The sequence below is a fragment of the Natrix helvetica genome, assembly GCF_964273705.1.
Source record: "Natrix helvetica genome assembly, chromosome: 1".
Taxonomy (NCBI): Eukaryota; Metazoa; Chordata; class Lepidosauria; order Squamata; family Natricidae; genus Natrix; species Natrix helvetica.
Genome location: NC_138548.1, coordinates 46,123,193 through 46,150,456, shown reverse-complemented (window position 1 = coordinate 46,150,456; position 27,264 = coordinate 46,123,193). Strand labels below are relative to the sequence as shown.

General features: G+C 38.3%; 1 protein-coding gene across 2 annotated transcripts; it reads left to right on the top strand.

Annotated features, from left to right (window-relative positions):
• The first annotated feature begins 185 nt into the window (after positions 1-185).
• GOLGA5 (golgin A5) lies at positions 186-23,885 on the top strand. Of its 2 annotated transcripts, none has more exons than XM_081968914.1 (12): positions 186-405; positions 3,143-3,750; positions 5,731-5,949; positions 7,306-7,525; positions 8,982-9,105; positions 10,542-10,745; positions 11,398-11,697; positions 15,479-15,577; positions 16,502-16,727; positions 17,745-17,850; positions 18,119-18,182; positions 23,128-23,885. In XM_081968914.1, the coding sequence occupies exons 2-12, from the start codon at positions 3,189-3,191 to the stop codon at positions 23,206-23,208; spliced, it is 2,205 nt and encodes a 734-aa protein (XP_081825040.1). In that variant the 5' UTR covers positions 186-405; positions 3,143-3,188; the 3' UTR covers positions 23,209-23,885. The 2 variants fall into 2 exon arrangements, with proteins under 2 accessions (XP_081825040.1, XP_081825041.1); XM_081968915.1 differs by lacking the exon at positions 186-405 and adding an exon at positions 1,941-2,054.
• The last annotated feature ends 3,379 nt before the right edge of the window (positions 23,886-27,264 follow it).

The window sequence follows — 27,264 nt, the reverse complement described above, 5'->3', positions numbered from 1 at the left end:
ACTAAGTAAATAAAATAAAAATAAAAAAGCTTCCTATTCGTACTACTCCTTTCCTGTCTCTCTCTTTCCTTCCTCCCCTCTCCCTCCCACCCCGCTTCCTCCGCCTCTCCCTCTCTCCCTCTCTCTCTCTGCAGAAAGTGCTCGGAATCGGGCATGCGTGATTACGTCACTTCCCGGCAGGTATTTTTCCGCGCCGGCGCCTTGCAAACCTTGTAGGAGAGAAGTTCCGTTGGGTCCTTGTGCTCGCCTGCCAGTGGCCACGTCTCCCGGAAGGTTGATCCGGATGCCTCTGCGGGCTGAAGGCAACCCCTTTGCCTCCTTTTCACCCTGTCTCGGTATTCCGGGTCCGCTTTGGACTCCTGATTGAAGGGTTCGTGGCAGAATCGCTGGCGACAGAAACCCGGGGTAAGCAGAGGCCTAAAAGACCGGAGAGGGGTGTGTGTGTTTGTGTGTGTAATGTGGATGGTGGTCGTCTGAGTAGATGAAGGAGATCGGAGGGGCGGGGAGAGGAATAAAGACCCCCCGAGAGTTCTTTAGAGCGTCTTTGGACTCGAGCTTGTCGTCTCTTTCGCTCCCTTCCCCCCCCCTCCCTTCCTGCTCTTGTTGTGGCAGGGAATCCCCACGAATTGCAGGGTAGCTTCAGGCGATGCAGGTTTTTGCTAGCGTCATCGGTCAGAAGTAGCGGAGATCTTTACCTGTTGAAAGGCTGCCGTGAATCTGGGGAGGACAAGAGAGACCCAGCCGAATAAAAGAGGAGCAGCCTTAACCGGGTGTTTACGGATAGTGTTCCTTCTCATGGAGAAAAAGAGAAAGAAAGAGAAAAGTTGACGATAGTTAAGAGGACACGGGAGGGCATCTGGCCCGAAATGAGGATGTTAGGTAGAAAGGAGAAAACCAGAATAAGATTGAATGCATGGATTGGCTCTTTTTAAAGAGTAAATCGAAAGAATAGGCAAATTTGAGTACAGTAGACTAATGGCAAAGATACCAAATGCATGAACAAGTGTCCTTGTTTCAGCTCTCTGGAATGCTGTGCTATTGTTCCATTTTCTTACCAATTTGGCCTAGTTTCTTAAGGGGTGGCATCGAACAATATACAGTATTTGTAAATATTACCCTGTTTCCCTGAAAAATAAGACCTCCCTGGAAAATAAGCCCAATCGGGCTTTTGAGTGCATGCACTGCACCTCCCCCGGAAAATAAGCTGAAAATATTGCAACACACTCACCGCCTCCTGCACCTCAACAATAAGGCCAAGTGCTTATTTCAGGGTCAAAAGAAAATAAGACCCTATCTTATTTTCAGGGAAACATGGTATATGGCCATGCCATTTCAATGGTTACCAAAAATTCTGTTTCGGATATATATTTTTCCTTTAAAGGAGAATATTTGTAGCTCAGGGTTGAAATGAGGATTCCTTGCTGCTCTCTGAGTTTGCTTGTTACTTTTGCAGGTGTTTCATTACCCCAAATAGGTAACATCATCAGTACTGTATCAGCATACAATAATATTGAGCCTAGTGTACTCTAACATTTTTCTTTTGTATGCAAAATACAACTGTTTTCACATATGCATTTACTGTATGTGATCAATTGTAAAATATAATCTATTTGATGGCAGAAGGTAATCTGAGATGTCTGTGCTGCACATATTTATAATTTCTTCCAAGAGGATAATAAGAAAAGGTAGATCACTACACTCCCATTCACTACATATTGAGTCCCAAATGACCTGGGACTGTAGAACAGAAGGAAACATACTATATTTTGAACTTGGACATTGACTAGGAATAAACCTTTCAGAGATGATGTACCTCTGGCTCCCAGGAATAACATAACAAGGAGTAGTTTAGTTTGACTAATACATTAATCAGAAAAATGTAGCAGCTCCAAGGAACTTATTTGTTTTTGGCAGAAAGATCATTGTGTTCTGATTTTGTAGAGGGATGGAGTTGAAAGAGGGATCAACCTAGAATCTCTACATAGCCATAAGTCCAACCAACCCCCCAAATTCCTTTGGTCCTTATCTAACTCCTAGCAGGTGCTAACCATTAGGTGAGACTATTTTTGTGTATTGTCATGAATACAGTAAATCAGTTTTAGTTGAGTCTTCAGATGTGGACATAATCTTTTACACCTGACTAATTTTATGTTTAGGAAATAGTATGCATTTTGGGCTTGCTGATAAGAATTAATAACTATAATAATGTAACATGGGTAGATTACCTATAGATTAAGTAAGAATGCAGATAAGAATCGGAAAGGAAAATCACAATTGTTTTAATAGTTTATTAAATGAATGGATGTTACATAATTTCCTGCATTATTTTTGAAGCTAAAGCAAATGAACTTTTTAATGTTTTTGACTGAATTCTATTCATATTTCTGGCCATTTATTCCAGTAGTAAGATATATGCATTTGTCAGATACAGAAAGGTCACCAGTATTAATTTCTACATATTTTCTTGATGTAACTGTTTGGAAATGAACCATCTGAATCCAGCCTTCTCCCTATATTTAACAAATTAGGAACATCCACGTTTGTTTCTTGTGTAGCTTGGGGAAATTGCAGAGAAAAATTCCAAGTGGATTGTGTTCTGCATGTCTCCTAGTAATTGCCTCATACTAACCAGTTGCCTACTACAGTACCCCAAATCAACCTCTAGCAAATCATTTGTACTACTAAAACCACCGATTCCTGTGTAAAGCAAGTTATGCTTTAAAGAGATGCCGCAATCTCTTAGAAATCCAAGATAAAGGGTTCTCATTTATAATCAAAAAATAAATATGATGTGAATTGAACCTTTCCATCTGATAGCTGACTATTCTACAGTCCTCTTCTAAAATATAAAGAAAAGTGTGCATTTCTTACCAGCCTGAACCTATGCTTTTCATCTTCCTTTTGACATCCTACTTTTGTTTCCAGGAATGGTGTACCAACGGATCTTATCTCATTTTGGGTTGTCTGTAAAAATGTGTGAACACATGTAATGCAGAATGGGAACGGCAAACTATATTAATTGCATAACTACATTTCGAAGAACAGAAGATATATTGTGATAATGTTTTTTGGCGTTTAAGTGACTGTGTGATGTAACTTTTCTGTTCTTTGTATTCTCTCTCCCCCCCTCCCCCTCCCCCAGGTTGAATGTTGGATGATAAAATTCCATATATTCTTTGATTTCCATCATGTCTTGGTTTACTGACCTGGCTGGCAAGGCAGAGGACCTTCTCAATAGAGTGGACCAAGGAGCTGCAACTGCCTTAAGCAAGAAAGAAAATGCAAGCGGTATAACTTATGTTGGTAGCCAGGTGGATGATGTCAATGTGTATCCCAATCCATATAAGACCAGAGAACAGGAAGGTCATGCGTCATTTGCATCAAGCTTTATTTCATCAGCAGCAGAGAACATTAAACATCAGAAGGCAACAATTTTAGCAGGAACTGCCAATATTAAGGTAGTACCCAGGGCTCCTGTGGAAGGCTCTCCATCCGTAGAAACAGCTTCTGCGTCCAGACCCTCTTTCCAATTTGTGAGAAGGAAAAAATCTGAACCAAACGATGAACTCCTGTTTGACTTTCTGAATAGTTCTGAAAAAGAACCTAATGGGAAAAAGGACCTGAAAAGGGAGAAGAGCAAAGCAGCCACTGTTCAAAATCATTCTCGGACTTCAAGTATTAGCTCTGTCTCAGCAAGTTCACACAGCATGAAAACAGGGGAAGACCCTTCCATTCAAAGTCAAGGCAATGGTAGTTAAGCATAACTACAGATGTTAAGGAATTTTTTAAGGATTCTTTTGAAGGGTATTAATAGTGACAGGATCCTGGTCTGATATTGATGATCATTCAGCGCCATTCTGATTGTGTTGGCTAAACTTAGATTATATAAGCATATGGGTCACAGTTTAGGATGTCTCTTATATCCATCTGGATAGTTTGTTGAAAAGCCATGTTTACTTATCCTCCCGATGGGTTAATACAAAAGCTCTCCAAGTCCCCATTCTGGGAAGTGCACACAAAAACACCAGATTGTAAACTATACAGTGGTATAGGTTACTACTCATTCATACAAAACTTCTTTGGTAAATTATAAATTGTTGTCTGATTTCCTAATGCTTGTTTCATAAACAGCATTCATAAGTTACAAAGGCGTAGAGACTGACCTCCATGTAAATGATTTTCAAGGATCAAAGAAGGTGATGTAATCTTAGTAAATATAATAATAATGAGGTTAGTCCATGAGGAGCAAATGTAGAAATATCAGAGTTTTCTATTTCCTTGGTGCAGGTTCACTGAATGTACTATTTCTATAATTTTCCAGAAGTCCCTGCCCCTTGAGAGGAGGAGGATGCAAGTTTAAATATTTAAATAAATTAAATATTTAATCATTCAAATCCATACTTAGTGTGTATGGACAAGTCAGTGTTGCATTCTTAATTCTAAAGGCTTTGTCTTGTTTTTTTTCTCTCTTTAAAATTATTGCTGCAAATTGTAAAATGCACGAAGCACTTCTGAAACTTGTTTTCATTTGCCTTATTTGCCTCTTGCAAACAGAGGTATGGGTACTTAAAATACCAATCCAAATGTATCTGTTTATTAATATGGTCCATAATACTACAAAACGTATAACAGCTTTTTAAGACTTCCCTGGCTCCCATTTTACTACATTTCATTATTTCGTGTAGGTGGCATCTTTCCTTATGATAAGAATGCATGATATTTCTAAGTCAGGGGTGTCCAAACTTGGGAACTTTAAGACTTGTGGACTTCAACTCCCAGAATTCCCCAGCCAGCATGGCTGGCTGGGGAATTCTGGGAGTTGAAGTCCATAAGTCTTAAAGTTCCCAAGTTTGGACACCCCTGTTCTAAGTGGTTTTCACCCTTGCTGAACTTTTGTTTATCCCCACAAAGGCACTCTTTGCTAAATGAAATAAATAATACTGTGGGAACTGAACTAATGAAGCAAACAGTCAGGATTGCTTATTTTAGTAACTCTTTTAATTACCTGTGAAACTACATAGTTTCTTTTTACTAGTGTACTGACAAAAATGACGTGACAGCAATAGGCAGATGGGCACTCTTGAAAGAGTTTTGGATTTCACCCCCACCCACCCCCATCAGCTTTAGCCAGCATGGAAATTGCCCCTGAATTGTGAGAATTATAATCCAAAATATCTGGAAGGTATCATTTTTTTTCCATTTCTACTTGTAAGACGGACTTTGTTCATTACCTATATTATTGCAAAGTTGGTTGTATTAGGCAATGTAAGACCCAGCCAACAGCAGGGGTTCTTGGCTTTCAGTATACTGAAATGAACACAGTTCATTCAGTTGTGTTGTTTTAGACTTACCACTTTGCACACAAGTGCATTTATAGGCACTTATATGTAACCTGCAGTTTTTGCCTGCATTTTGCAAGATGGGAGACCTATTCAGCATTTGAACAGCTTTAATTTTGTGGGTCATAAATTAACAATGTCTGATCTCCTATTTTTAAAATGTCAGATGTTTAATTTGTTTATAGTATATGTGAAGTAAGGGTGTTTCGTGTTTATAATAGTGCTATAATTATTTTGATAATGATCTTTTAATCTCCCTGTTTATAAGCTAATGTACAATTATTTATTATAGCAATCCCGTTAACCTCAATGACACTTTCAATAGCTATATAGTTTGTCATAGAAATTGAACAGAGTGTCGGGTTTCTTAAATATGAATCTCTTTGTATAGAGACGTCTGATAGTTCCAGTTCTGGATTGGAGACGGATGTGGATATTAAAAAGGATTCATTGCAAACCCCAGAAATTAATCCCAACCTTACTCTTAATGACGGTAAATCACATGAACTGTCCAATCTTCGCCTTGAAAATCAACTACTGCGTAACGAAGTGCAATCTTTAAATCAAGAAATGGCATCATTAATTCAGCGAGCCAAAGAAACCCAAACAGGTAGAGTGAAGGTTTGCACCTTTTAAAAGATCCTTTGGTGGGCTGCTAGTTGAAGAAGTCTTTTTAATCTGTTCAATCCAAATGGGAACCATCTTTTTTTTTTAAAAAAAATAGTGATATTCATCAAAACAAGGTGTTTTGTGTTCTATAGCAAAGTTAAATGCTTAATGATGGCTTTGAAGTAGACCAAATTACATTCTATATTTTCTTATTGGGATGAACATATAGAAATGTGTTAAATAAGAGATTTATAAAAGTATCCCTCCCCCCCCCCACACACACACCCTTTGGATGAGCTTTTTTCATTTTCTCCTGTATATGTCTCATTTGGTTAATTTACTTCTGCCTGTCTAGTGGTTTACTGGTTTTGTATGCACCCGGTAAAGCAGCTGCCCATCCCTGATTATGCTATTGCTCCCTTCTGCCCCTCTTAGGGAGATTAACCTTTTTCTCTGTCCTTAACTAGAAATGCAAAAGGAGGGAGCCAAGTGTTTCATACACGTAAATCATGAGTAGTGAGCATTCCATGTTAGCCTTAAATGTAATATTCCTTCTAATTAGGATTTGAGATAGAAAGTGCACCATGTTTCATCTACTTCTCTTCTACATGAATTCTTCCTTTGTTTCCATTGCTTGCTTTTCTATAGACCATTGCTTCAATTGGCATAAGCCTTAATACAACCAGGATTGTCTGTATAAGCAGGATCTGAAGCTGATTGATATTTTCAAAGATTACTGTCATTGCAAACCCAGTGATCAAATTCAGGAGAAAAATGGAAGAACTCATGTAGGTTTGTGGAAGAATAAAAGGAGTAATGATTGCTTCCAATATGATTTCATATCCCAGCTGTAGTTGTTTTATATTGTATAGTTTGTGCATTCAAGTCAATCTTGTTTCCCATTCCATGCAATTTCCATAGCAACTTTTTTTAAAAAGTGGTTTGCCTTCTTCCTAGAGTTAAGAGAGAGTGATAGGTCCAAAGTCATCCAGGCATTTTCATGCCTAAGGCAGGATTAGAACTCACATTCTTCCATTCTTGGAATTCCTTTAACCCCACACCAAGCTGGTTTTCCTACCATAGTTACATAACTGGAAACACAACTGAGTTTATGTATTATGCTAAGCGATAATTAAAGTTTGTTTCTGAATTGGTTGGATATGTAAATCTAGACATTCTGGTTTAAGCATTATGGTTTAAGCACCAGGACATATATTCTAAATAACAAAATATATTTTTTAAAAAAACCTGGCTTAGTGGGTCAACATAAAAACCACTGATCACTGACAGAATCACGTTGCACACATAATAATATGGACTATAAACGTACTGATATTTACTAACGTCAACTTTATAGAATTAACCAATGCCCGGGCAAGAGTTGAAAAATGGAATGCTGACAATTCAAGCAGTGACAGACATGTTCGGGAACTTCAAGCTCAAGTTGATGATCTGACTGAAGCTGCTGCTGCCAAGGATTCCCAATTGGCTGTCCTCAAAGTGAGATTACAGGAGGCTGATCAACTTCTGAGTTCACGTAATAAAGCTCTGGAAACACTACAGAATGAAAAATCCAGGTATTCAGCGTCCATCGTGTCACTGTATTTATTGGAGAGATTAGGCTGTTTAGGTTTAAGGGTATTGGCTATTCATCCCTCTTGTTTGTTAAAATTATGTTTACATCTCGTATTTTTTTAAAATTTAAGCTCGGTGCCCATGTGTGTGTGTGTGTTAATCTTAATTCTTCATATTAAGGAACATTTACTTTAAATAATACGTTAATAGCAAAGGTATGTGTTAACATCTGGAAAACTGGATTCATTAGAGGATCCCATATTTTTCGGAATATAAGATGCATCTTTTTCCCTCAAAAAGAGGCTGAAAATCTGGGTCGTCTTATACAATGAATACAGCATTTTTTTTGCCTCCCAAAACCCCGCCCCTTCACCAAAATGGCCGTGCATAGCCTTTAGGAGCCTTGCAGAGTGCTCCTGGGGGCTGGGGAGGGCAGAAATGAGCAAAAAAACTAGGCCGTTTTTCCTCAGTTTTGCCCCACCCACCCACCCCAGTCCCCAGGAGTCTATAAGCTTTCCTAAAGGCTATGCATGCCCCTTTTTTGACGAAAAATGGGCCCATTTTCGTGAAAAATGGGCCGTTTTTTGCTCATCCCCCCCCCCACCTCCAGGAGCACTCTACAAGCTTCCTAAAGGCTATGCATGCCCTTTTTTTAAAAAAAAAAACAGGGCTGTTTTCGTGAAAAATGGGCTGTTTTTGAGAGGTCTGCAGAGTGCAAAAACTTTTTTTTTTAATTTGCCTCTTCAAAATCTTGGTGCATCTTATACTCTGAAAAATACAGTACCTCTTTATGCTATGCTTTTTCTTCTTGAAAAGCAAAAGGGGAAGGAATTGTCTATTTTCTTTCATTTGGTAGAAGTTATTGCTTAAGGGTTTTTTGGGGATACTTTGCTTACATTCTGAAAAAAGGGTGTAGTTCAGATAAATATATAGTATATCGAAGCAGCAAAACTACTCAGTTAAAATATATAATCCCAGGCATGATTTAAGTATTTTCATTTCTTTCTGTACTCTTGTTTATTGCACCACTGACTTTAAATAGGAAAAATTATGTTGACATATCATGCCATGAAAATAGAAGGGAAAGAAGGCATTTTAGAAATTCAGGTGATATCTGTATTCTGATGAGATGGTGAGCAAGGCTAGTCCCTTATTTTGTGTCACAACCTTACAAATAATTGAAAAGAGGTTTGCAAGGATTTTTTAAATGGCCAGCCAACTTCACCCAAACTCTGGACACTCTTATAACCTTATCCTTATAACCCAAAGATAAAAACAATATATAAAAGAAAAGCTGTAAGCCAATGCCAACACGGATGTTGGGAATGGCAAGAGGATGTGAAGGGATGGGGAGCAAGCATTGCAGAATACAAAGAAGTAATATATGCAGGAGGCCACCAAAGATGGATATGGATCTTAAAAGATGTTTCCTTAAATCTTTGTCCTCTGCTTATACAGAATAATAAAGGATAATAGCGAAGGCAACAGTCTGCACAATCAAGCCCTTCAGACTTTTCAGGAGCGGTTGCATGAAGCGGAATCCACTCTTAGGCGGGAACAAGACAACTACAAGCAGATGCAGGTTAGATAGCAGATCTGGAGAATGCTGTTTAATTTTTTTTTTCACTGATTGAAGAACTATATCTCAATAATAGAGACAGAGACACTTCAGATTTATTAGATCAACATTGTTTCTGACCAGACTCCCAAGGTCCACCAACCAGAGCCAAATACGTATTTAATGTCCCCTAATTAATTCATGAGCCTCCAGTCAAGTTTCAAAAGAAATCCAGTCATTTAAAGGAGCAGCATTTCAGCAATTACCCAAGAGGAGTCAGCTCTGCCCTCAAGTAATTTACCGGCCCCTATGACCCTATCTGGCCCGGAGTGTGTCTTGAATCACATTCTCCAACGGAATACGTTTGCAGGCTGCAGAAACCACACCCCTCCTGCTTGCTCCGAAAACCAGGGATGCAATCTAGAGAAAGGCATGTGTGGAATGTGGTTTAGGTTGAGGCAGCCGAGCAGCTCCGTCAGTTCTCCCTCCTCCTGCTTATGGCAACTCGAAAGCAGGCCTGGAATGCTTTTACAAGCTGACATTTAGAATGAAAGCTCAGATATCTTTCAATACATTCGTTGCTTGAGTCACGATCTACTTCAAAGGTATCCCACTCCTGTGCAAATTTGCTAAGCTTCAGTAACACCTAGTATTAGATTTAAAATGTAGGGCATTGTTACTAGTTTGACACTTGGCTAGTCATATCAAGTGGAAGCCTACCTTTCTGTCAAGCCTTAGGTATCTCCTATCTATCCCCTTGCCCAAAGAAGGAAAAGAATCACTGCCAAATGTACTTCCTTCAGTCCTCACAGATGGTCCATAAGGAAGCCATGATTAATGGTATCAAAAGCAACTGAGACATCAACTAGGACTATGAGAGCTGAACTTCTTCATCTCAACCTTGCTCCACAACATCTATGTTAGGTTTAGAATTCTATGATCAGCACTACCTTATCTTAATATCTTATTCAGTTATTAATTGGTAGATTGTCATAAAATAGTTTTGAATGCATGAATACATTGGCAGTTGTTCATTTTATATCCCGCCTTTATTTTTATTTTTTTATAACACTAGGCAATGAAGATACCTAATATTCCTTCTCCCCCCTATTTTCCCCACAATAACAACCTTGTGAGGTGGATTGGGTTGAGAGAAAGGAGTGGCCCAAAAGTCAGCCAGCTGGCTTTCATAGCCAAAGTTGGATTAGAACTCACAGTCTTCTGATTTCTAGCCTGGTGTCTTAACCACTAGTCCAAACTGTTCTCTTGATTATACAATACAATACAATACAATACAATAGCAGAGTTGGAAGGGACCTTGGAGGTCTTCTAGTCCAACCCCCTGCCTAGGCAGGAAACCCTATACCGTTATTATGTTTGTCTAGAATAAATTAAAATAACAAATACAAGCATTTATTTCTTTCTTTTGTACTAAAACCAAACAAAACTTCCTCAATCAGAATGAATTTGCAACTCGCCTGAGTAAAATGGAAGCTGAACGTCAGAACTTGGCTGAAGCCATAACTGCATCTGAGAGGAAATATGTGGAAGAGAAGCGGAAATCAGAGGAATTTCAACAGCAAATTAAAGTAGCCAAAACTAACTTGGAGTCTGCTAAGCAAGAATTGGTGGACTACAAGCAGAAAGCTACCCGCATACTCCAGGTAACTCACCACAGTAATCTAGTTCAACAATGTCTTCCTGGCATTGTTAAACCAACAAATGGGACAGGCTGTCCTGAAGCCTCAAGTGAAGAAGAGATGCAATTTGTTAATAAAATAATAAAATATAAAACAGTTGTTAGTTAGGTGTTGTGTTTTAGTTTGTTTTGAAAGGACTAAAGAATATTAATAGAAACCACTCATCACTGAAAAACCCTTGTTAAGGAAGTTTTGAATTTGATACAATTTTGTATTCAATTTGACAAGTTCTTAACATAACTTTTATTAAATAATGTTTTCAGGCAATGTACTTTTGCTCACATTTGCCATATATTTGATTTGAGATAGGGATCATGGGTCCAACTCAAATGGGGGTTCAACTCCAATTCCCATCAATTTTGTCCTCCACAAGCAGAAATAGTGAGTGATGAGAGATTAAAATTCCAATTACTGTTAGAAGTCCATAAATTCCTCACCTTGACATTTAGGTGATTACTAATATTAGATATGGAAACTGTGTTCCAAAGCAAAGAATTGATGCTGAGCACAAATAGGGTTCCATTGCTGTATTTACATTCTGCCTTTTGGTTACAGTTAACAAACTAAGGATTGTAATGCAATTTCACTTACCCTCAATTTTGCCTTTGCATCTCAGTCTAAGGAAAAGTTGATAAACAGTTTGAAAGAAGGCTCCGGTATTGAAGGTCTGGATAGTCAAACGGCAAGCATTATGGAGTTAGAGGAACTGAGGCATGAACGGGACACACAAAAGGAAGAAGTACAGAAGCTGCGGGGCCAAGTGCAACAATTGAGACTTGAACTGCAGGATACGGAAGCGCAGCAGATAAGTGAAGCTGAGTCCACAAGAGAGCAAATTCAAGATTTGCACGATCAAATTGCAACGCACAAGACAGCCAAACAAGAAGTAGAGGCTGAACTAGAGAGGCAGAAACAGGTAAATATTGGGAAGAGTTGAAATGGGTTGCTGAGTGGTATTTCAGGAGTTCTCTGTATGTATTGATATATTTGGGGGCTCATATACGGGGAAGATATATATTGGAACTACATAATTAAAAGAAAGGCCATATGTGTGTAATGATGGGTATCAACATTGTTAGTATTCTTATTGACCAAATACTGGATGATAGATCATATGTACCCTTCCTTAATCAGTGCTTCTGTGCATCCTTTGACTCCCAGTTGTATTTTTTTAGTGCAGTGTGCTACACAAAGGACAAATATATGTTTTAGACCAAAAGGGATTATTCCTAAAGCAGGGCTTTATTTATTTGTTTGTTTTAAAAGGAAAGCATAAATAGCCTCTTAGCTTAAGGGGGAGACAGATAAAGGATTCTGTTTTAAGTGACAAATTTTCTTAGCATCAATACAATTTAGAAAGTCAACAATAAAGGTAAAAAGTTCTGTCAAGTCATCTTCAGTGTTGGTGACTTAGATTCATCAGTGCAGGTTTTGTTTTACACCAGTATAGAAATGGTTTGCCTTTTTTAAAGCCTCAACTAGTGTTTTTTCAGACATGAAAAATGTATGATGTGCAGATTTTAACTCTCGTCATTCTCCAGCCAGAATTCATTCAACTCCTAATTCTGTGAGTTGAAGTCCAGACATGTTAAAGTCAACAAGTTTGAAAAAGCATAGCTATAGGTCAGTGATGGCTAATCTTTTTCTCCTTGTGTGCCAAAATTGTGTGCGCAATAGCGCATGCTCGTGTGTCCACATCCATAATGCAATGCGCCCTTCCCCCATGCGCATCATGTATGACGTCCCTCCACGCTCCCCCCATACCCCCATGCATGCGTGTGAATCCTGTGCCCCACATTTTGGGCCTAGCAGGCCTCCCTACAGCCTCCTGGGATCCAAAACAGGCTGTGGGGAGGCACCGTACCGTATGCTAAATAAATGAAAATATCTATATAGTTAGAAACTTACTTGTAAACAAGCAACATTGTTTATGTGGCTTTTTTTGATATTTTGTGTTTAGCAGTATTGCCTGATTCTGAACATAATTTTATCTATATCTTTTTGAAACAAACTTGTATCTAACTCAATAGCTGACTGGATTTAAAAGCAATTCATATTCAAGTATTTCTCTTGTTCACCAATTTTTTATTTTTTATTTTTGCAAATGCCTAGTTAAAAGTTGCCCCTAAGCATCCTTATATCAATCAGCTCAGGATAATGTGCAGATTAGAAATGAGTTATCATTGTTTTATTAAGGATTGTGTTATGGAACTCCTGATACACATAGCTGCTTATTTGGGTAAACTAAATCACAATTTTTTCACTTGGGTGCAGCTAATGAAAAATTATCTGACAAAACTGATGTCTAGAAATTGTCACAACTGGATTTCCACACAAATGCCTGTAAATTCTATTTGATTGAAAATAGGTCTCTTTTCTTGTACTCAGTGGTTTTATTCTTATTGTAAACAGCTGCCATAGATGAAGCCATCAAAGGCAAGGTGTTTAATTTGCTTTTCCTGATTATTTATGTTGGAGGATTACCTGTTTCACAAGAAACTCCATATTAATTGGACAGAGGTGAATTGAACTAATGAAAAAGCAAAAGATCCATGCTTGCTTTCAAAAGATAATATTAATTCTATATCTTGAAGCCATATGGCGGTGTTTTATTATAGCTCTTCATGTTTAACCCATTTTTTTGTTCTGGGATAAAAATACTTCGAACTGAACTGAATCTCATCTGTTTTGTTTGTGTTGCCATATAAGCACTAGATCTAATTCCCTCAAGTATTCCTGTTTTATTCATCTAGCGGAGCTAAGTAACACGTTGGATAAATGATACAAGAACAAATATATTCATGCTGAAACAGTGCTAAAATTAAGATCGAGAGAGGTTTGAGACAAAAACAATATTCTGTCTCTGAGAAAACCTCTTGCTTATTTTAAGGCTCGTAGAAAGAAGCCGAGCTGTAGCACCTAATCTATAAAAATTATCACGGTTGCAATACTTTTGCTGAGTCCTCAGCATTAATGCCATATGGGATTGTCCTTTGTTTACTGTAGATCTGCCATCACTCTTCCTTAAATCTTACGTTTTTTGCAATTATTCAGGTTGTATTTCTAATTTTTGAAAGATTGATATACTAAAAGAGTAGCTTTCCCCCCCCCCCCCTTCCGTGGTTATGTAGAAATGGCTTTGCAGTAAGTAAATAGGGGTTCTGCTCACTCAGGTACACTGGGTTTTTGTTCATTTTACATAAGTAATTACTTTGTGTCCGCCATTCTATTCTGGAAAAGCAAATGAGACGAAAGAAAAATGCTTCCTGGCCTGTCTAAACAGAAGTGCTGTCTTTTAAGTCAGTGGAGAATGTGGTTTTACATTTGGGGAACTCACAGCATCCATCACCATTAGTCACTCTGGCTGGGACGAAAGAAGTTGCAGTTCAACATCCAAACTTCTCTTATCCCTTTGCTAAGTCAAAGCCACTATAATATACAGTCTCATCCCTGGAATTCACCAATTATGGCTGTGTGTTGTGCTGGTTCTTAAGTAGGTCACCACATTACACTCCCCATTGAATGACCTTTCTGTGGCGGTTGCTAAAGGAATCAGCATAGTTGTTAAATGAATCCCAGAAGGCAGAAATAAATGCTGATGTCCAGCAAAAAACGTAAGTCGCAATTATGTGACCAGGACGCTGCAAATACCAGTAGTAATAAATGCAGGCCGGTTGTTGAGCCTCCAAAAGGCAACCACATGACTGCGGGGGGCGGGGGGGGGGACACCATCAGAACTCCAAATCCAGGTTTTAAGTAGCCCTAGGGAAATGTGTCATAAATTCAAAAGATCGTTAATCAACCAATTGTAAGTTGAGGACTACCTATATAATTCTGAAGGTTTCCTGATTGTCACAGAGATCATATAACAGGGGTGTCCAAACTTGGGAACTTTAAGACTTGTGGACTTCAACCCAGAATTCCCCAGCTGGCTGGGGAATTCTGGGAGTTGAAGTCCACAAGTCTTAAAGTTCTCAAGTTTGGACACCCCTGTGATATAACAACTGAAAGAAATACAGTTAGCCCTCAATTTACAAGAGTTCATTGAGTGACCATTCAGAGTTACAACAACACTGAAAAAAGGGGACTTCTGACCGTTTTTCACAGGACCATTGCAGCATCCCCATTGGTCACATGATCAGAATCCAGACGCTTGGCAACTGAACTCATGATGGTTGCAGTGTCCCTGGTCATGTGATCATCTTTTGTGACCTCCTTCCAAGCAAAGTCAACGGGGAAGTCAGACTCACTTAACAATCGTGCTACTAACTTAACAACTGCGGTGATTCACTTAACAACTGTTGCAAGAAAGATCACAAAATGGAGCGAAATTCACTCAAGAACTGCCTTGCTTAGCGTCAGAAATAGTGGGTTCCATTGTGGTCGTAAGTCGAGGACTACCTATAGAAACAAACCAAGGAATATCTATAAACTGTCAGCTTTTTACATTCCAAATAAATGTTGAAACTGGTCCCCGCTAGCAATACCGCTTTTTGCAATTAGTTGCCTGTATCTAGGAAATTCTAAATATTCATTATGGTCTTAATATAGTGTTTCACTGCTTCGGCAATTCCTTTTCAATTGCAGAAAAGAAAGTAAGTGTCTAGTTGTAAACCCAAATAGGTCACACTAGTACCATCAAGTTTCGCTTTTATCGTTTAATATATTAATGGCTGCTGAACCTGCTTATTTTCCAGGAATTACGCTATACTGAGGAAGAATTGTACAGGACAAAGAATTCTCTGCAAAGCCGAATAACAGATAGAGAGGAGGAGATTCAGAAACTAAGAAATCAGGTAATGGATTACCTTAACAATTTTACAGTCAACATACATTTCTGAAAAAACCCACAATTTTTAACCATGCCCCTGTAACATCGCACCAGCTAACCTTGAAGTGAAATTGGCTCAACTATTTGATTTCTTTCAAATTATGATAATTTATCATTTCTGAATAAAAAAAAATTAAAAAGAAAAAAACTTAAAATAAAGGGTACAAAGACAGTTAAATGGCAATCACTTTATTTCAAAGTTATGCCACCTCAGGGAGATCATTCTTTGGAGGCAAAGCTAATGGAGTATATATCTAACATTTGGATTTATGCTTCCAGATTGACAAAGTTTTAACACAAACATGAATGTGTTCACTTCTCTTTCTTCTGCTAAGCCTGACCTCTCATATTTAGGTTGGTGGTGGAAATGCTGGGTGGAGCCTGCTGTGTGGAATCTGCTCATCCTTATGCAGTCCAGTGCCACTTTTCTGTGCCATGTTTTTTCCAAAAATGGGAGGGTGAAGGAATGAGACCTGTCAAATTCTGCTTCCTAATAGCAATTTATGTCTCTTTGGTAGCAAGTCCTGATCCTCCCAGCTTTTCCAAGGGAAAGAACCAGCGGTGGGATTCATTTACCTTCCCTACCGCTTCGCAAATTTGCACACACGAGTGTGCATTACTCGCACTCTTCACATCTGCGTATGTGCACTGCCTTTTGCACATGCACAGTGCTCACACATTAGATCGGGGCAGGTGGGCGGAGCCTCCCACAACCGCCGCTACAGGTTCGCCCGAATGCCACCTCTGGAAAGAACGCCGGGCTGTGTGCTTCAGTCTAAAGCAAAACATAGAGCAAAATGCAAGTGAAGGCATTTATTTCAGTCCACACTCATCCCAATGAAGATGCTTACTCGTTTCCTCTTCCAATGTTACTTTATTCCCTCTGCAGCTAACGAACAAAACATTGAGCAGCAGTAGCCAAACAGAGTTAGAAAACCGTCTGCATCAATTGACAGAGACACTAATTCAGAAACAAACCATGCTGGAGAATCTCAGCACAGAAAAAAATGCTTTAGTCTATCAGCTGGAACGACTGGAGCAGCAGCTGAAGACTGTCCAGGGAGCTTCCACCAATGGCTCCTCCATTAATATGGCAGGAGTTGACAACAGCGAAGGTAAAATGAGGAATGAACTGTTTATCGTGAGAGAATGTATATCCCGATAGATTGGAAAGCTTAACGCAGTGTTTTTCAACCTTGGCAAAGTTTAAGATGGTGAACTTCAACTTCCAGAATAACCCCAACCAGCTGTGCTGGGGAATTCTGGAGTTGAAGTCCAACCATCTTAAACTTGTCAAGGTTGAGAGACACTGGCTTAACACATTCATGTTGATGTTCCTGCCATGACACCAATCAGTCCTTCCAATCGACCATCCTCTGTTCCATTCCTTTATTCATAGTTTCCTCTTTTTTCTTTCTTTCAACAGCCTCTGATATTCTCAGTCTTTGTGTGGTTTCCCTTCCTTTTTCCCTTCTGCCTTCCCAAAATTTTCTGACTTTTTTCCCCATCTAGTATCTTCCTGCCGTGCATGTACATGAGCCATTTTGTTACATAAGAAAAGCCGGACACAATCACCTTTTAGGAGAGGTGGGCGGCATAAAAACTTCATTAACAAATAAAATGAAACAAAAAAAGCAGTGAATTTCACATCTGAAAACCTGTGAAATAGAGACAGCAATGGGCTCCAGGTTACAATGAAAAATTACAGTTTACCTCAAATGGCTTCATTTTATAGTACTGAGAGAGTTTTCCCAAAAGATTTTTGCTATGACATTGATTCTTAACAGGCCACTGTAATTCTGATAATAGCTTTGCAACCTGCGTTCTGCAGTGAGGATGTTTACGGAAGTAGATTGCCTGACCTGTGGAGTATTTCATTAAAATAAAATTGAAATGAATGCAAAATCCTCACAAGATGCATGCAACGTCCTTTTAAATATGTTTGAAATTTCCATTCTGTCAAAGCGGTCATGATAAAATGCAAAACATTATAAAATCACACATCTAATTTGGTCTGCTTCTACTTTGCTTTCTCATAATATCATCACACCTTATGTAATGAATATTTACTGTAGTTTATGAATCGTTTTTACTGCTGCTAATTGCTTTTTAAATTATTATTATTCCTCTAGGCACTCGCATGCGAAATGTTCCTGTCCTTTTTGGTGATCTCGATGTGAATGCAGCGGGAATGTATGGCAAGGTTCGCAAAGCTGCAAGTACTATAGACCAGTTCAGGTGAGGAGAAGGCAGAGAATAGAAAAATTGCTTGGAAGAAGCAATTAGCTCCATAGAGAAGATCTTTGAAAGAAATCTTGATATTGCAGTGGGTATCTTGATTAAAATGTTGAACCAATATCTGGATCCTGTGAAAAATCTGAATGATTGGGATGTTTGGAAAATGAATTATCAATAAAACTTGCAATGTAATCATGTCTTTATGAAAATCTCTGGTGCCCATATATGCTAGGGTATTTTCTAATATTTTTATTGTAATTGGTTACAGCATTCGACTTGGAATCTTTCTGCGTCGATATCCTATTGCAAGGGTATTTGTAATCATTTACATGGTGAGTCTGCTTAATGTACTCATAATGCAAAATATGCCATTTTCATTATATACTATTTCATCTTGATCTGATATGCAATGAATGAAATATACAAAACAGGTGAAGTATAGTTAATCGTAACCCTTCACTATAAAGCTAAGTAACATGAAAGCCAGCTGGGTGACTTTGGGCATGCCATCCTCTCTTGTTTTTTTGTATAAAAGTTTTTTATTTTTAGACCAACAAAGACAAACAAAACATGAAACATAAAACCATCATCAATTACATATACATATAGCATGTCGTTTGGTTACAAGCATTTGTGCATCACCGCTTTCAACTATATATAAAATCACAGATTGTCCATCAAGTATATATAGGTACGTTATTATCATTATAGATCATATGTTCAGTTTACAATTGTTATTCCTTCATTTAAAACAAATATTCTAGAGATTAGATTCATGTATATACCAACATCCCATTGCATCATTATTAGTCTATTTAGCAATAATATGTCTTTCTAGTATCACATTCTATTGTTCTTGCAATATGAAAAAATTCTCCAACATTTTCTACTTGTGCATCACCACTTTCAGTTGTATATAAAGTCACAGATTATCCATCAAATATACATAGATACGTTGTTATCATTGTACATCATATGTTCAACTGCAATTGTTATTCCTTCATTTTAAACAAAATATTCTAAATATTCGATTCATATATGTGTGTGTGTGTGTGTGTGTGTGTGTGTTGTATTTGTACTGATAAATAAATAAAGGGAGACTAGTATAGATCTATTTCGAGCTAATTAGCTCTCATCAGCTAGCCATACCCTTACTGGGATTTGAACCTGGGCTGTATTATATCTTAGGCAGGAGTCTTAGCCACTAAGCCACAGGCTCTCTCCTTATCAGTTGAGCCAGGGAAATAGGTATGTATTTGTGTTACAACCCCTGGTATGCCTAAATATGGGAGGAAGGTCACTACTCCCTCTTTCTGTCCTTCGGCTCATCACAGAAGACCATGCAGGCAGAAAACCATATTTTTATTTTTAATGTTGCCTTTTTATATTTGTGTTGTATTTCTACTGATAAATAAATAAAGGGAGACTAGTATAGATCTATTTCGAGCTAATTAGCTCTCATCAGCTAGCCATACCCTTACTGGGATTTGAACCTGGGCTGTATTAGATTAGGCATACCAGGGATTGTAACACAAATACATACCTATTTCCCTGGCTCAACTGATAAGGAGAGAGCCTGTGGCCTAGTGGCTAAGACTCCTGCCTAAGATATAATACAGCCCAGGCTATTGAGTTATTTACACACATTTGGTGTCCCTGCTTGGGTGCATATTCCCTCACAGACTAGACGGAAGGATCAAAGCAGAGCTAGGAAGATGGTTTTTGTTGGGTACAATTCCAATCATAGATCGTTTAGGTTCTGGGAACCTGGAACTCGGAGAATTATGCACAGTGCTAGTGCTAAATTTTCAGAACATGTTGGTTGGGAGAAGCTAGAACAAGAGTTTCACAAGGTTTGTGATGATATAGATGTTGATCGTTTGGTTAATCATGATACACCAAATGAGCAGTTAGAGAATCAGGATGGTCCATCTATTACTCTGAAAAGGGAGGAAGATGTAGATGTAGAATCTACTCGTGAGGTGGAACAGGATGATCCTGCAAGTCCTGTATTGCCTAGGAGGTCTACTAGGGACAGGCATCCACCCGACAGATACCAAGCCAGTGCAGTATTGCAAGTTAGCATAGAACCTTCTAGTTTTGCAGAGTTAAGGCTGTATCCTGAAAAGGAAAAGAAATTGTGGAAGGCAGCTATGGAGAAGGAGTTGAAATCCTTACAGGAATTGAAAGTTTATGAAGAAGCTAAGCTCCCTTCAGGGGAGAGTGCAATTGGCTGTAGATGGGTGTTTAAAATTAAAAACGATGCTGCTGGCAATGCTATTTATAAGGCTCGTTTAGTTGCTCAAGGGTTTTCCCAAACTGAGAGGGATTACGATGAGGTTTTTGCTCCGAGCTTGAAAGCCTCTACGTTGAGGGCAGCATTGGTGTGGGCTGCTAAGTATCAGTGTAATGTTACCCATATTGATGTTGAAACAGCGTATCTGCATGCTCCATTGCAGCATACCATTTATATGAAGATGCCACCAGGTGTGGATTCTAATGGCCAGACTGGTTGTTGGAGACTTAAAAAGAGCCTTTATGGTTTAAAACAGTCCGGTTTTGAGTGGAACAGATGCATAGTAAATGAACTAAAAGCTATGGGATTTATTCCAGGTTTGGCTGATCCTTGTTTATTTAGACGGGTGAAAAATGGTTTGATCTCGTTGTTGCTTTTGTTCACGGACGATATAGCTATTATTACTAGGTCTGAGCAGGAAGCTATTGACATTGTTTCACAATTAGAGAGTAAATTTAAAATCCGGAATTTGGGTGAAATTAAGCATTATCTGGGCTTAGATGTGGTTAGAACCAGTAAAGGTTTTAAGCTGTCACAGGCTGGTAAAATTAATCATTTGCTTAAGAAATATAGCATGGAGCTATGTAAGACTGCAAAGACACCAATGGCATTGGGGTTTAAACCTGAGGTTACTGAGGGTACTGGTTTTGATAAGGGAATCTATCAATCTTTGATAGGTAGCCTAATGTACCTAAGTAATTGGTCTAGACCAGATATATCATTTAGTGTGAACCAACTGGCTAGATTCAATGATAGTCCTTCAGAGAGGCATTGGCAAGCAGCAAAGCGTGTGCTGCGTTATTTGAAGAAAACTATCCACTATGCATTATATTTAGAACCGAATAGGGATTTAGTTTTGACTGTTTATGCTGATGCGAATTTTGCAGCTGCTATAGATAATAGGAAGTCAACTTCCGGCATAGCCTTTATGCTAGGTGGTGTACTGATTGGATGGAAGTCGATACGACAGAAACACATAAGCTTATCCACAATGGAAGCTGAGTTTTCATGTTTGTCGTTGACATGTACTGAGCTGATATATTATAAGCAGTTGCTTATAGATATAGGATTAAGTATGAATGAACCCTTTACTGTGTATGAAGATAATCAGGCAGCAATAAAAATGGCGACTAGTTTAGCACCTCATCATGTGAAGGTTATCATCTTACATTGTGAGTGGATATATTGATCTACCCAAAGGGGAGAATGTTAGGGTGTAACCAACAAGTTGGGTAGACAATATATTGCACAAGGCATGTTATATATCTTTAAGAGAGGAGATCTACTAATTAGTAGATTACAGCATATAAATTGCAGCTGATGTTCTCTCTCTCTCTCTCTTGATTGATGTATGATAACTGCTGTCTAACTGTTATTACTGTTGCTACTACTTACTGTGTGTAAGTTATTGGACTGTTTTTCTCTGTGTATGACTTTTTGGCTGTGTTTATGGATTTTGCTATATTCTTCAGAAAGTAAAGTTTATTTTTGTTACTTTACTATCCATTATTCAGTGTGGTTGCTTTATATATCGCACGCTGCGTATACTTTACAGGGTTGCTCTGTTATAACCTCGACCTGGGGTTCATTGCTAGTGCTTAATCGCACTAGTACCACTAACAGAACTAATGCAAGTTTGCCTTTTAAAGAACATTTTGTATTTTTGTCTCTTGTTTTTGTCACTATCATTTCAAGCAATAAAGTCTTTAAAATTCTGTAGCTCATTATCCCAAAGGTGCTTTTTCAAAAAGACGTTTTGCTTCTCATCCAAGATGTTTCTTCAGTTGTGAAGAATCTTCTCGGATAAGCGAAATATCATCAACAAAAAACAAAGTCCAGTTGCCTTTTGAAAAAGTACCTTTGGGACATCCATGACCTGGATGACTGAGAATCTCTATAGACACCATAGCTCATTAGTTTCAAAGTGTAACTGATGGCAGTCATGGTTACTGTAGATATTCAGTCTTGCTTGTGAAAGAGCAATACAGGCAGCCCTCTCCTTACAAACAGATTCCATTCCACGAGACTGTTCGTTCAATTATGAAAAATATCCAATGTTTACCTTACCCACTACATAAAGGAAGAACACTGTGAACTAAACCCCACAAAATCAGTGAGCAGACAGGAGAGAGCAGTGTCCAGGGACCTCTCAATGCATGATAACGCTGCCAAGTGTACATATGCGGCACACTGTAAATTCACTCTTTTCTGCTTTCTTCTGCCTTCTGGAACATTCTAGGTTGGAGTTTCAGACAGGTTTGTTTGTATCATTGAATATTTGGAACTCAACAGTTCAGAAGTCGATGACTTCTATTCGGAAGTGGTTTCAGCACACAGGATGGGTGGGTCATCTGTCTCTCCATATGAGTGCTTTTCTATAGGACAGCCCAGCAGGAAATCGGGCGTGACAATGAAGGCAGCAGACAGCATTTTGGATAGTGATATTTAGGTCCTTGCTAAATGTAAAGCTTTTTTTTGCTTTATACTTAACAGAGCCTGTTTTCAGATATCTGTCAACACACAAAAAGGGTAGAGCTTACATCATGATGCCACTTCTACCATCTGACTCTTTTGAATACCACTAATCCCAGCGATGGGTTGGATACAACTTTGCAACTAACAACAACAAATCCCAAGTTCTTGTATTAAAAAGCCAAAGTTACTCTCAAATCCAATACAATTAGTGATACATGGACACTTCTATGTAGTTTTCTTGACATGAAATGGAAATTTTGTTTGCTGCTGCCTTTTTAAAATAATATTTATTGGGCTTCCCAATCTAATCTGCACTTTAGCCATGGGTTTCTCAGATAGTTCTCCATTCAAGTAGTAGCCAGTGGTTGACCCTCTTAATTCTCTAACTCTTTCAAGGTTAGCTTTCTAGATCAGTCGTATTCCTAGCAACCAATGTGCACCCATCGGATTGTTTGGTTTATTTTGATTTAAAGTGCCATTCATTATTCCTATTTTTCTTTTGTCAGGTCCTGCTTCATCTTTGGGTCATGATTGTTCTACTTACATACACACCAGAAATGCATCATGATCATCCAAGTGGGAATTAGACCAGTCTGGAAGGGGCTCCTTCATGCAATATATACTGAATTTGAACAAGAATCCAATAAAGACTCTTTGAAGAGAAAAGCTTTTGTCAATATTTGAACAACCGTTACATCTTTTCTTTAGCTGCTTGAGAAAAATTAACTAACACAAGGGAATCTAAGCTTAGTACTTGTAAAAACATGCAACTTCTTCGGGAAAAGCTACTAAGTGAACTGCTGCTGCCACCTTCCTTCATCTTTTGTGGTACATTCATGTCAAAATATAATATATGCATATAATATATATGCATAGAAGCCTGGTTTTAAGACTATAGATGTATATGTTACATAATGTATTTTTGATTGTACAGGAAATCGGGCTATCGTCCAAAAAATAAATGTACTTAAAAGCTGAGAAGAAACTTTTATTCTTTTCCTTTTTTTTGCCTTTAGTGCACCTTTTAACTTTGTAAATATTATAAATTAGTGTAAAGTGTTCCATATATTATGGATTTGACAGCTGCTTTGCAGAATGTAAAGAAGAGAATAGAGATGATGCGGTCCTTAAAATATGGTTCTTCAGCATATCAGAAATTTATTTTCCATGTAGAAAACCTGTTAATGCTTATTTTAATTAGCATGTACAATAGAGCACATAAAGAACTGTACAATTCAGTGCCTTTTGCTCTTAGCATTTTTGACATTGTTATTAGCTCTTATTAAAACTTATTTTTTCTTCAGATTTTCATAGCATTCATTTTAATATGTAGGTCCTTAATAGAGTATTTATTAACTGCAGAATAGATGATGATGATGATTGATTTAATCTTCAATTCGATTCACAGTCTGGGACTGGTAAAAACTTAACAGTTCAAGTCCTAACCAAAGACCTAAGAGCTGTTAAGGTAACATGTGAGTAGGTAGGCAGTTCCAAGTAAGTTGAGTTTTTGCAAAGTCAGAATATTCAGGTCTAACCAGTTCAAAATTTCCATGTATCTAGGCAGCCCTTTTTGGTATTGCTCCCAGGGCTCCTATTATTATTGGTTCAATCATTGATTTCTTTCTCCACAATCGCTCAACTTCAATTTGCAAATTAAATATTTCATTATTTTTTACTACTACTACTACTACTACTACTACTACTACTACTACTACTACTATTATTGGTATTAGTATTGTATGGCATTATTACATTAGCCAGGAGATTGCAATGCTAATGCAGAGTAGTAGTTTGGCTGCCAATTTACTAGCTTTGTTGTGGTACATGCTTGCATGCTTCCCAAGCTGTGCCTCAGGAGGGCGAGGTAGCTTTGCACCAGAAAGAAAGATGAAAGGATCTTCCTGCAGCGTCACCAAGGCCCCTTCCTTCCACCCAAACCGCCTCGTGAATGGACGCCACAATCAGGAAAGTTCAGAGCCTGTAGGCATCTGACCGCCTGCATAAAGCACAACCCATGTCAAGGACATCACGATGTTAATAGATAATTGGCTTAAAAGTGGCTCTGAAATGAGATCCTTTCAGCAGGATCTCGTGTAGGTGTGGTTTCGAGGATCCTGTTGAAAAACCTATTCTGTGCAACAGCCAAACATGTTGAAGCAGTTTAGCCAAAGTGAGGGAATTAAAAAAGCTTTTCAGACTAATGCTAAAGTTGAGAGCAGAGCTTCTGTCCCATTCATAATATGAGGATACATGAATGGTATTCTCAGAAAAAGACAAAGTAGCAGCTCAGCATTTCTGACTCCCCAGACTTTGGTATCTTAATTTTTTTTAAAAACCCACTGATTAAAAACCCATTTCATCAGTCAAACAAGCACATATATTTGATAGCCAAGTGTTTATAATTTTTATTTATCTCATGTATAGAGCTGCCCATGTCGCAAATAATTCTAGGCATACAACAAAACTAAAAAGTATCTAAAATCATTATTACCAATATTAAAATGTTAAAAAAACTATAAAAACAAGTTAATAAAATTAATAGGCGAAGGGTTGCTAATAGTAATGGAGCCACCTGACCATTTCACCCATCTGCTGGAGTCCCCAAACTTGCCAGCATATCTAGTTCCCCCAAAAGCTTAGAAGCAATGAAGCCATCCTTGCCTCAAGAAGTGGGGAGAAGATTCCACAGCACAGTCTCCAGCAGTGGTGTTTTTTTTTACTACCGGTTCTGTGGGCCTGGCATGGCTTGGTGGGCGTGGCAGGGGAAGGATACTGTAAGATCTCCATTTCCTCCTGATCAGCTGAGATCAGGGAAGAATAGATGTGGGTGGGGCCAGTCAGAGGTGGTATTTACCGGTTCTCCGAACTATCCAAAATTTCCGCTAGTGGTTCTCCAGAACTGGTCAGAACCTGCTGAATACCACCTCTGATCCACAGGCCCTTAATCTATATCAAAGGACAAGTCATAGAAACAGAGGCTGTTATAGTTCTATGGTTGTTCTTAGATATTATTTTCAGTTTAAGAGTTTACTCTGTATTTCAGGACTTTTTTACATATTACAATTGCCATAGGACACCTACGAAGTATCAGTGTCAAATGTGTAACTTCAAAATTTCTGTCCCTCATTAGCTAAGAATCTTAATCAGGTTAAATTCTGTCAGGCACAAGCAACCAAAACCACTCATGAATAAGATTTCAAACTTTATTGTTTAGCACCTATGTTACAAGAATCTCACCAAACTCTCTTCCTCTGGGAAGGACCAGATAAAGCTTCATGGATTCTGGGGGAGGTCATGCTTAAGCTGTTTTCAGCTGTGTAATAACACCAAGCTCAGCTCTTGCTTGACCCCTCCATCCAGCCTAGCTGCCAATCCCCCCATCCCCCGGATGTCTTAATTATGAATACACATTTATATATTGTTCATATGTTATGCAACTGCTACATAAAATATAGGTGTGATGTCTCCTTTTCCTACATCATTTATCAAAGCTGGAGAATGGGGAAAAACTTTGATCGGATGTGGGAAAATAATGATATTAATGTTTTCTGTTATATGTAAAACATTCTCGATGTACCAGCAGCCCGTACTGGTAAATGGAAAATAGTCTATTCTTACCAGAGCAGAAAGTTCAGTAACGCTTCTGCACCTAATGAGGGTGGGCTGTTTTCCACTGGAGGGCATCCTTCCCACATATTCACCTTTCCTATGCTCAGTTTCAACATGAGATTAGAGCAGGTACAGCAGCTGAAATCACTTAAATATCTTGTGTCTGAATATATTGTAAATCTATTCTTCCAGGAAATGTCTGTCTACCATATTCAGTAACAAGCACCACAATCGCAGCCATTTGGAAAGACAAGGCTTTTAAATGCAAAAATGCTACTTTACAGGCTACACAACCTATAACTGTTATATTATTCTGCCTTTCTTGAAGAAAGAACCAGAGCAGCATAAAAAATAAGGATAAACTTTTTAATGGAGATAAATGACACTTTAAAAAACAGAATTGAAACTTTCAGATGCAAGTTTGCTCTTCTGCTGACTATATAACCCTACTCTTCAACTTGCTGTCATGGTGACCACATAGGCTTTTAAATTCATAATTTATAATTATTACAATAAATCTTCCTCATTATGTCTCACAGCAACCTTTCTGAAGACGCCTATTTTCCCCCCAAAGAATTAACATGACAAATGTCTATAAATACACTGTGACAAATATATGACTTAGAAAAGCAGAGGAGAAATGCTAGCAAAATACTTGATTTTACTTTACAGAGAAGGGAAGAATGAAAAAATTGTTAGGGACAGAATATTTTAACCATCTTGTATCTTGTATCAGTGCATTTTGTAAACAGTCATAGTTTTCTCTCCAAGGGCTAAACATTAAACTTATTCACTCTGCTGTCTGAATATTAATATAGACTTGAAAAAAGACAACAAAGGAATATTCCAATTTTATTTCCAAAGTGCATGGTTGGGGAAATAATCTGTTTGGGCAAACTGAAAGTATGGTGGTCTGAAAAAATTATATTTTATCTGTCAATTTTAAATCTGCCAGTTTAGAACTCTTCTAGAAAATTCTGTTCACAACCCTCAAGGAGTCAGAATGCAACTAGGCTATTCAATGCCAACCA

What these genes read in the sequence shown, in the direction of transcription:
- GOLGA5 (XM_081968914.1), top strand. Translation starts at nt 3,189, where the DNA reads ATGTCTTGGTTTACTGACCTGGCTGGCAAGGCAGAGGACCTTCTCAAT. An exon ending in ACAACTACAAGCAGATGCAG is followed by an intron (nt 9,106 to 10,541) that starts GTTAGATAGCAG and finishes TTCCTCAATCAG; the next exon opens with AATGAATTTGCAACTCGCCT. An exon ending in AGGAGTTGACAACAGCGAAG is followed by an intron (nt 16,728 to 17,744) that starts GTAAAATGAGGA and finishes TTATTCCTCTAG; the next exon opens with GCACTCGCATGCGAAATGTT.